The sequence below is a fragment of the Populus alba genome, chromosome 15 (genome assembly GCF_005239225.2).
Source record: "Populus alba chromosome 15, ASM523922v2, whole genome shotgun sequence".
Lineage (NCBI taxonomy): Eukaryota > Viridiplantae > Streptophyta > Magnoliopsida > Malpighiales > Salicaceae > Populus > Populus alba.
The window spans coordinates 3551032-3561921 of record NC_133298.1 but is presented as its reverse complement, the minus strand read 5'-3'; the positions used below and the strand labels follow the sequence as shown (position 1 = coordinate 3561921).

Sequence of the window (10890 nt, the reverse complement as noted above, 5' to 3'; positions counted from 1 at the left end):
TGTCTAGCCTCCCAAAAACCACACAGTAGTAAAAATCACCACCCTTTGATGATCAACTAGACAGTCTTAGAACACACATTTTCCATCCACTACATGAGTCAAAAAGAAAACTAGGATGGAACTCGAAGGAATGACTTGCCCTACTAAGCTACTATCTACTAAATTGATGTTTCTTTGAGATGCTAAGCTCAGTCGTGAAAGGAAAACCAACATGTCACTGAGAAACATGCATGAATTCAAAACAAAGAAATAGGATATCAGAACATGACGTTCCCCAAAGAGAGAGCACTATATTAGTTCAGGTATATTAAGTCAACTATTCATAATGCCACATAAGACCGAAGATGCATGTTAGCATGTACCTTCAATACACAAGAGGACAGAAGCAAGCTTATATATCTTGGCTCGTGAGAGAAAACATTTAAAAAACTCCAATTCCAAAGACTATACGTTTGTCTAACAGTCATCAATCAGCTTTCAAGCCACAAAACTATTGAAGCAATCAAAGTTTAATTCTGTCTTTATAGTCATAACCCATAATACTGACATCTACAAACAATGAAAATGAGCGTGACAAAATATTTGCAAAGTCTTTCAACCTCGTCGTGTCCAAGAATATAAAATTATCATTAATCATCAACAAGCCAATCACGAGAGTGTCAAAAAGTCGAGCTAGTGTAAAACTTCTTATTGAAGAAATCCAAAAGATGGAAATTTCAACATGAAAAGAGACAAGCATAACCTGTTTCTTATTAAGACTATAAACTGAACACAAATGATTAACCCAAACACGGAACTATATGCCACAAAGTATCAACTAAAGCAATGTCAACCATTAAATATATAATTCAAGAGGAACTATGTTAAGCAATGACAACCAGTAGATTTAACAACATAGAATCATTGTTAAATTGATAGTTTAATTACAAACAACTAGGAAAAAAAAAAGTACTTCTCCAGTTTTATTACAAGAGAAGAAGACAAATTTAAAAAAGTTGATTACAAACATAACTTACACATGATGCCAACTCTCTCCATACATAATAACTTACTCATGATACCAATTCTCCCTTTCTCTCTGTTTCCACCACCTCAAGCATCCAAATTCTCCATCTGAATGCTGGATTTCAAAGGCACATACTCTCCAAGATACCCACCAAGATGCTCATGTAAGGCAGTCTTATCAATCCCTTGATGATGATAGCTCTTGCAAACGTAATAAAACACACTTTGCACCAACAATCCCACCAAATTCACAATCACCAAAACCCCAACTAAAAACCCACCAACAATAATCCTTGTAAACACTCCATGATTATCTCCACCATGAACCACAACAGTCGAAAAAATCACAGAAACCAATCCACAAATAGACAAGTACCCGAAAACAAGAACACCAGCCACACGAATCTTCCCTTTCAACAACTCATAACTCTTTTTCATAGCAGCAAATCCATAAATTGGCTCTAAAACAGAAACCACACTAGCCAAATGCCAAAGTCCAGTAATATAAACATGAACAACCAAGAAAAGCACACCAATCACCACCAAAGAGAACAAAACCAAAAGGGCATTCTGAATATCAATACCGATAATCAAAATCACCAAGAACAGAAAGAAAACAGAATAAATAAACCAACATTAACAGAGAAAACCCACAAGAACGTCATAAACAAACGCTTAAAAACCCGAGGGATGGCAGACATTGTAGAGGAAAAAGAAACAGGCTTTGAAGTGTAAAGAGAAGCAACAGTGAAAACAACAGCAGCAGTTGATAAAAGAGAGAAGGCAAATAAAAAGATTAGATAAAAGAATTGAAAACTAAAAGAAGGGTCCATTGATGAGTGTGTTGCCTTGATGGGTGATCTTGAATTTGTGATAAAAGAGGATGAGTAAAAAGAGAGTGAGCCAAGATTGCAAAAGATAAAGGAAAGATTAAAGCAAGGGTGATTAGTTTAAAAGTTTTTGGTGATTGTTTTGGGATTGAAATGGATTCTTTCAAGATTTCTGGTATGGTAAAGAATTGTAGCTCTTCTGTTTCAAGATCCATGGTGGGTTTTTGCTGTGTTTCTTGAAAATGAAAAATCAAAGCTTCTTAGAGAGAGAAACAGAGGAGCTTGGAGAGAGGTAGGGGTGGATTCTGGAAATTTTAAGGATGACAGGAGGCAGCTGGATATTTATTGATTTATTGGATTTGATGAGTTTGGGTTTTTTTGTTTTTTATTCTCCTGATTATTTTAGTATAAAAGACGTGGTTTTTGTTGCATTATTTGTATTTGCTGTATCAAATACTTCCCGTAATATATTCAGTAGTACTTTCCTTTTTAAGTTTATGTATTTATATCTTGATTATTAAACTCGTTGTTGCTATCAAGTTGACTATAAAAGTTGACTCGAAGAATTCAGAAATTAAAATTTAACTCAAGTTTAATTTAAAAATTAAATTAAAAAATATATTAATTTAATAAAAGTTGATTAACCCAGCAAAATCCAATTCACAGCCCAATATATTAAGTTTATTTTTTTAACTAACATAATAATATTTTTAAAAAATAATTGATTCAACTCATGGTTTTAACATAATAATTTAAATCTTTTTTAGGATTAATATCCCAACAAGTTTGATAATTATAATATACTTTCATTTACTGTATATTGAATATTGAATAAGAAAATGAAAAAATGACTCCTGTTGAGACTGGTCAAGATATTTAGATATAGACTGTAGAGCCAATGGATGCTCAAATCCTCACTTAGCATTACATCATCTTAATATTAATCTTAATATTAGATCAATATAATGAGGAATCACTTCAGAATTATGCTATCTAATCTAGACAGTGTTTGTCTTCATGATTGTATAGTGTTTTTGTAAATTTTTTAAATTTTTTTTAGCTTTATATTATTTTTTATGTTTTTATATTGTTTTGTTGTATTAATATCAAAAATTAATTTTAAACAATGAATAAATAAATTATTTTAATATATATTTAAGTAAAAATTATTTTAAAAAACAACATTTACCACAATCTTAAATATACTCCCAATCATATAAAATGTACTAAGTGTTTGGTGTGTGCTAATCGTCCAACTCATGAGTGAATCTAAGCATAATTTATGAAGATATAAATGAGGAAGAGGATAAAATTGAAAAAGGAAAGGAAATTGAAGGGCAGATCGTGAGTGTGCGCTAGTTTGTGTGGAGTGTTAAAACAAAGAAAGAAAGAGTAAATAATTGGTTATATGTATAAAATAATTGAATTCTCTTATATACAGAAGCTGCTATGGAGAGCACCAAGAGTAAACTACACACACACACACTCTCTCTCTCTCCTTGAGATGTAGCATCAAGATACTGATCTCGCATCAACATTGGACTTTAAAAAATATTAAGCACTCCATTTTGTTTTTGCTTGTAAATTTATTTTTTTAATAAAAAAAAATTGAAAAAATAATATATTTTTTAATCTGTTTTTCATTCAAAAAAATAAAAAAAAACAAAAACAACCTAATATTTCATATATTCTAGAGTTCCATGATGGACATAATTACTTAAAAAGGCAGTTTGTATTATAATAAATACTTAAGTTCATGAAAAAACTTGTGATTGTATTTTTTTTTTATTATTATGATAAATTATTTCAGTTGCTTCTGTAATTTTTAATGACATTATTATTTTATCCTCTTATATATATATATATATATATACAGTCCGACTTTCTTGTATGGAACAGGTTTAGACGAGCGAATATCCAGTTTAAAAATATTTTAAATTAATAATTTTTAGTGTTAAAAATCTCGTTTTAAAAATTCTAATATCAAAAATAATTTTTTAAAAGCAACAAATGTTATTTTAATATTTTTCTTAATAAACCATTATCAGTATTAAGCCCAGATTAACAAGCCAGTCCTTTAGTTAAGCAAAATTTGAACTACGATTTGACAGGGGCCGCGACTCGCGCAGCCCCCTCTGCCACAAATTTTGACGTAGGCTCTCCCTCTTGGGGAGACCTTAAGCCAGCACCCCTCCTGCGTGCAATGGAGGTCACAGACCTAGACCATGGGCCTTCAGGATCACCCATTGATCCCGTCCAGGTAAGTATGTTCTACAAAGTTGAGGCCTTCTAATGTATACCCGCTTCCCTTATGTCCCTTCATGTTTTTCCTCGATGTGGGATTCTAGACTACCTCGCGACTTTCTTGTATAGATACTAGGTTTATTTATAGCATATTATACAAAATTTTCGTTATTTACCAAATGCTTAAATATGTTTCGCTAAGATTGATGAACAGGTAATTGATACTATAATCTAAGAAATAAAGCTTAAAACTAACTGAATAAGCATAGATAAAAGGATGCTCACGCTATATTGGCTTTAGTTCTTTTTATTTTTGTGTTTTAAAATTATTTTTTATGTTTTTAAATTTTATTTTTTTGTATTTTTAAATTATTTTGATGCGCTAATGTCAAAAATAATTTTTTAAAAATAAAAAATATTATTTTAATATATTTTTAACTAAAAATCACTTTAAAAGCAACCACAATTACACTCACAAACACCTTTAATACTAGATGAAACCAACTTTCACAAAATTTAAAGGGAAATAATTCATAGTTATAAAATCTTATCTAACTCATAACTTGATTTCAAGCTTGAGTTATGAGTTAGATGAGTTAACCAAATCAATCCAAAAAAATATTATTTCAAGATTATTTATTTTTAAAATAAAATATTATTATTTTAAATTTTTTAAGAATCAAATCAAATCTCATTTAAGTTTTAACCATGTTAAGAAATAACCCACTAGATGGATTGGGTTTTATCATGTTAGATCCTTCTTAGTTTAACATAAAATATGACCAAAATGCTCTTGGACTTACAAGTCACTGGCAACTACAAAATGATTTTAATAACTCTAAAAGAAATCTTGTTTTGAATTAAAACAAACAATATCGATCATTTTCTATTATAAAACACAAGAATTAATTACTAGTGAGACCTCATTATTTAATAAAAAATAGTTTTGTATTTTTATTTATTTTAAACTCAATTTTTAAGTTGTAAAATATGTTTTATTAACAATTCATGCAAATACTTAAGATGTCCAAAGCAATTGGTGAGCTCAATTTACTTAGCGCTCAGTCGCTTGTGGCTTGTGCTTGTGCAACTTCCCTGTTGGACCTATGGAGTGATGCTCCTCCGATGGGTCCATTGCTAGGGGGTGCAACCCACTGTATTCAATATGAGCCCCTTTTTTTCCCCTCAAATATTTTTTTGTATAATAACTGCTAGTTTTGACAAGGAAAAAAATAGTTTGTCTAATAATTTTTTCAGCCAAAGCAACTCCCCCGGAGGTAATGTCAAATGCCAGAGCTGCACCGGCGGTGCCCCATCGGAACTCAATGATGAAGAGCCAAAGCAAAAGAACGTGTATTAGAACCCCAAACCCAAATCCAGGCAAGTGCATTAGCCTTGCTTTGTGCCTGAAGGAACTTTTGGGTAGGGAAACTGGCAATGCTAATGGAATAGGCTAGTGCATGCATTGTGTTGCCACATGTAATTGGAGGGATCAGGGATGGAGAGACTGGAATCTTGAAGGTTGGGCTGTGTAGGCTGGACACGGCAAGGTTGTGTTGGGGATGCGATCGGTGATGTACTGATAATTGCTCAACGGAGGGATAAGCAATTATCAGTACATCATCGGTCGCATCCCCAACAATTGGTATCAGAGCTGAAGGTTTAAGTGATGTTTGATTTTTGCTTAAAAATAAAAGTTGTCAAAATTGTGTTTTGACCATACCACTGTGCAGATAAGGAAGAGACGAAGCCACTGTTGAAAACCGCGTCGAAATCAGACGTTGGACATGGCCACATGCGCCGGTGGAGTGGCTGGCCACGCGCGCAGATGTGTGCCACTCGTCACACATGTCTTCTTCGCCCGGATGGGCTGACCCGACCCAAATACCAAGCGACCCGACCCACGTGTCATACCCAGATAGAGATGACGCCATCATGACGTCAGCGCAGAGTTGGCATGCCATGTCAGCGCCCAGCCAGCAGACACGTTAGCACCGTGGGACCTACATGCCATGTCATCAGCCACGAGCCGAGGGAAAGGATTCTGTGCAGCAGAGTCTACGTGCAACCGGATCTTGAGAGCAAATGTGAGAGGGAGAGCATGTGAAGAGAATAGAGAGAAAGAGAGAGCTGCAAGGACAGCAAAGAAAGCTGGGAGTTGAGTAGAGTAGATGTGATCCTCCTCCTCCATGTTTATTGTATCCTTTCTTAATTTCTAAATAAAATGGATATCTCCTGTGGATGTAGGCGGTTTTGCCGAACCACGTAAAATATTGTTGTCAATGTGCTTCCCCTCCGACGAGTAATTATCAGTTCATCACGGTCAGAATTCCCAACAGGTTGGAACTGTGGAGGGAGAGGAGCAAGCTGTAGCAGATTACTGATAGGCTGTTCATCACCAAAAAACTGGAATTCCTCGAGCATTCTCTGCTGTTCCTCTGGCTTCACCATTGCTACAGCTGCATGTTGCTGCTCCAATGTTGCGACTTGATGCTGCATCCAATGCCAAAAGAAAGCAATGTATGTGATGAAAGATATTAGATCGATCAATGAATCAAATATGGATGGAAGACAATGTGTTTAGGCCACCTTGTAACTTAAAGGAAAAAACCATTTACGTACAAGATGGTACTGTATTTGTTGATTTTCCACCTCCAGCATTTTCTCCTGGCCGAAGAATAAAATAAATTATAATTAATACAAGAAAATAACAAATTGCAGAGATAGATGACAGATGATTTACCTTTCTTCGCAGATTGTCCACCTGCTGTTGCAGAAGCTCAAACTGCATGCATCCCAAACAGTATAAAGAGAATTACGAGGCATCTTTTATAGGACTCAAATATTTACATGCACGAATTGCTCAATAGATTTGGGAAATCGAGTTGCATAATAATTTTCAGTATCCTCAGTTTTTATGTTATTTTTTTTTTATTTGTTTAGGGATTCTTTTTTTTTTTCTTTTTGTAAAAGTCCAACTAAAACCAATTTAAATAGAAATTATAATCACGAGTTTTTTAGGAAAACAATTAGAGAGAAAATTATTTAGTAATAAAGTTATGATTAGGGCTCTTGTTGTTGAGATTATTTTCTAAAATTATGTATTCCCTGTTCTTTGAATCTTAATTATCTTAGGTTCGGCAGCATCACTTTTGCATATTCTCGATTTAATATATGTTGTTATTGCTTAACAAAGCATTGAATATAAATGCCTTTAATTCTGTGCTCAATTAAGAGATCAATAAAAATATTTATTCATAAAACGAAGCATTACCTTCCGAGCTCGAACCTTGTTCACTGAGCACTCCAGCTGCTTTTCAAGCTCAACCAGATCCTCATAGTGCAAGGAACTCAAGCTTTCGCCTTTGTAGCATCGCATACTCAACTGAAGATCATCTGTCTCTTTCCTGATTCTTTTCAACTCCTTCAGGATTTGTTCCTAAAATATTAAGATACAAAACATCAGAGCCCTCATCTAGTTACATATAAATGTATATATTTCGGTCGTGGATATGGTAAATTAAGAGGAGGTTTGTACCGAGTCATTGTTTTCTGAAACGCGCATTCCTTTAGAAATTTCATACCTTTTGATGATGTGTGGTATGCTGCATTTGTCAAGATAAAATGGTAATGGTTTGTACCCTTTTTTTTTTTTTAATTTTAAGAATGGCATGTAAGAGGCTAAAAGGCAACAACTTTCTTAGAATTCCTTGAGAAAAAAAGCTTCAAAAAATTGAGTCAATGATGGCCAAACTTTGGATCTTGCAGAGGCTAAAGAAGCTAAGAAATCTCATCAATTAAGACAAATGACTATCAACTTTGGAAGAGGACTTGCAGGGTTAAAAGACAACAAGAAGTGATCAAAACATATGATCAAAACATGATAAAATTGTAAACATATTTACAGAACATATCAATCATCTCATTGTAAAATTAGTTGTATCATCAAAGAACTCATTTTTCCTCCAAGAAAACATTAGCTGATTACTTCAAATCCATCAGTGATTTAGACAGATACAAATTAGACCATCTGTAGCATCATGGTCATTTTTTTATGTTTTTTTTTTACCTGGACGGCTCACTGCAGAATTCAGAAAGCTTCCCGTTGCTTGAGAAGACGATGAGTCCTATTTCAGCATCACAGAGCACAGAGAGCTCATGGGTCTTCTTGAAAAGCCCTACCCTGCGTTTGGAAAAGGTGACTTACCTGGCTGTTCGGTTCTCAATCCTAGTTATTGCTATCTTTCCTCTTGCCATTTTTCAAAGCGCCTTCTTCTCTTGGAAGGAGAATGCTATGAAAAGGGAATCCTGCCTTCTTTTGTTGCACCTCACTTAATTTCCTGGTAATGTCAAGAGAGGAAAAAACACAGCAATTTAGCACTGCTAGAAATTGAAAACTGCTTGATGGCACCAATATAATAAATAGGTTATGATTCAGTGAAATAAATGTTAACTAGGATCTATGCTATAAGCACAGTACTTTTATGAAGATGGAAAAATATTAATGAAGGACAGTGAGTATATTTGGGAGTAGATGGTAGAGATCAGAAAATGAGAGTATGGTAGAAGGAGAAAAGGTTTTGTATCTTTGTTTTCCCTACCTTTACTCTCTTGTCTGCTTGTTCAACTTCAAGTTTGATAAATATATATAATATTGACTGTGGAGGCCATGTTAGAACCTTCCTAGTCATGCAATTTACCAAAGTGCATGCCTCTATTGCTTTAACTCAATTATTACCTCTGCAGAAGAGAAAAAAAAGAAGAAAAAAAGAAGAGAGAAACCTCAGATGTGCACGCGCTTCACATGCATGATATTTGAAATTTTAGTGTAAAAACGACATCTAATTATGCAATTTACCAAGTTAATTATGAGTTAATCCAAGAAATTTGCAATCCAAAACTTGATTACGTGATTCAACAAAATTAACTTGTAACTTGGTTAATGTAGCTAAACTTGAGTGAACAATTTAATGATCCTGGTATTTTTTAACCAAACTATAATTTTAATATAAAAAACCCAAAAAATCAGGGCTTTTATTTTTTTGCCGGTGCTGTTGACACAAAACAGAAATAAATTTTGATTGCTTTGCTATTAATTTCATATCTCCTAGCCTCCCAGACAAAGGAAAGAAAGAAAATAGTTATTCAAGTTTATGACTTCTAATTCTAGTTTCTAGCAGCATTCTTGATTCACTGGTAACCATTGGAGGAGTCCATCAGTCTCCATGTTACACAAAGCATGATGCCATGATTCTGATTCTTCCATTGTCTTCACATGGACTGGCACAGAAGAACACAAAAACCCTTCGTTCAAAAGCGAAAAAAGGAAGAAAATTATTACGCCATGTTGTGAGTTGTGACTGTTAACCACTACTGCCTGTCATGCATGCAAGCTTGCCTCTGTGAAATTTGCCAAATTAGGAAAGGTCCAAGGTTTGAACGAACAAAGATGGTAACTATGCAGGGAAACCCAGAAAGAGGTTGAGCCCAATTCCCTATGGAAAAGACGAAGTGCATGCATCCATGGTAAAAGCATGTCAAAATCAGAGCACTCATGCTCGTCACTTGGCCGTCGGCTCATTCCACATAATAGCCTTTTATTAAATTTCTAGGGAATTACTCAGTGCATATGCTTTGCATCGGTCCAGTGTTGATAATCATTACATTTATGAAATTTTTTATTTTGTATAAATCCAACCATTTTGAAACTCATCAGCATGCATGGATTTTAACCTAATCTTTGACTTTGGGCACAAAACTTGCTTAGCAACCCAGTTTCTTGTGGGTGTGGTTAATTAGTAAAGATAATCCCTAATTAGTAATTAATCCACTTACCATTAAAGGATACGTACAAGAGGAAAGAATTAAGACGTCAATGTGTTCAGTCAAATTGGACTAAATTCTTTCATAAACTAAAATCCTCGTAAAAATTAATCTAACCAGAAGATATATAAATTAAATTAGATTTATTTGATTTTTATAAAACCAAATTCGATCGAACTTGACTGATTGATTCGGTTTGGTTCTAAAATTTCAAGAAAAAATTAGTTAATTTGATTACTTTTTAAACTAGACTAAACCGTTTGAAATGATTTTAACCTCTACTTGTACTTTGGAGCACTGTGAAAATGCTATAGAAAAGTGCTAAAAAAAGCAAAAATGTTAAAGCTAATAATGTAATAGATTTAGGAGAGGTCAATTTGTATTTTTTTAAAATTCAAATTTATTTTTTATATTATTATTTTTTTGAAATACATGAAAATAATTAGAAATATAATTTTCTTCATAAATTTACATTAAGGGTTTGTTCCTCTTAAAACAATTGCAATGAAGAAGTTTTCTTATATAATTAAATTAATTTATATTAAAGCCAGTAAACACATCGAAAACTGCTTTAAAGCCATCATTGTTCGAATCAGACCGTCCAGGTAAAAGAATAACATGAGCATATTGTTGGTCTAAAATTAGAAGCAGTTTTACGTCCACTTCAACTTATGCACTCCAGAGTTCACATGGTCCCCGCAGCCTTATTCCAACAGCAAAACTTGGGTGGCCCGTCATTTATATATATACGAGATGACATGCCCGCGCATTGCTGCGGGTTTATAAAATAAATGTACTTGATAGTATTATAATTGTGAACCAGCGCTAGATAAGTAATAAAAATTAAAGGTATGATAGAGCAAATATTTCATAACGGAAAAAAAAATTATGTTTGTAATCAAAAATTGAGAGACTAAACAAAATGATTTGTAGCAATCTATAGTGTTTTGTGAGGAAAGATACAGTGCTTTCACTACATAATTTAGCT

At 33.6% G+C, this 10890-nt stretch overlaps 1 protein-coding gene, 1 non-coding gene and 1 pseudogene across 2 annotated transcripts; all 3 read right to left on the bottom strand.

Moving 5' to 3' along the window:
* Window positions 1-863: 863 nt before the first annotated feature.
* LOC118056313 (uncharacterized) lies at window positions 864-2224 on the bottom strand (annotated as a pseudogene).
* Window positions 2225-3943: 1719 nt separating this feature from the next.
* On the bottom strand, window positions 3944-4103 carry LOC118056450 (U1 spliceosomal RNA). Its single transcript, XR_004688805.1, has one exon. It is a non-coding gene; the product is annotated as a U1 spliceosomal RNA (small nuclear RNA).
* A 1909-nt stretch (window positions 4104-6012) lies between these two features.
* LOC140954648 (MADS-box protein defh21-like) lies at window positions 6013-8336 on the bottom strand. The gene is given in 6 exon segments (XM_073404987.1): window positions 6013-6209; window positions 6401-6572; window positions 6702-6746; window positions 7354-7518; window positions 7618-7684; window positions 8149-8336. Coding segments are annotated over 6 exon segments (834 nt in total).
* Between the last annotated feature and the right edge of the window lie 2554 nt (window positions 8337-10890).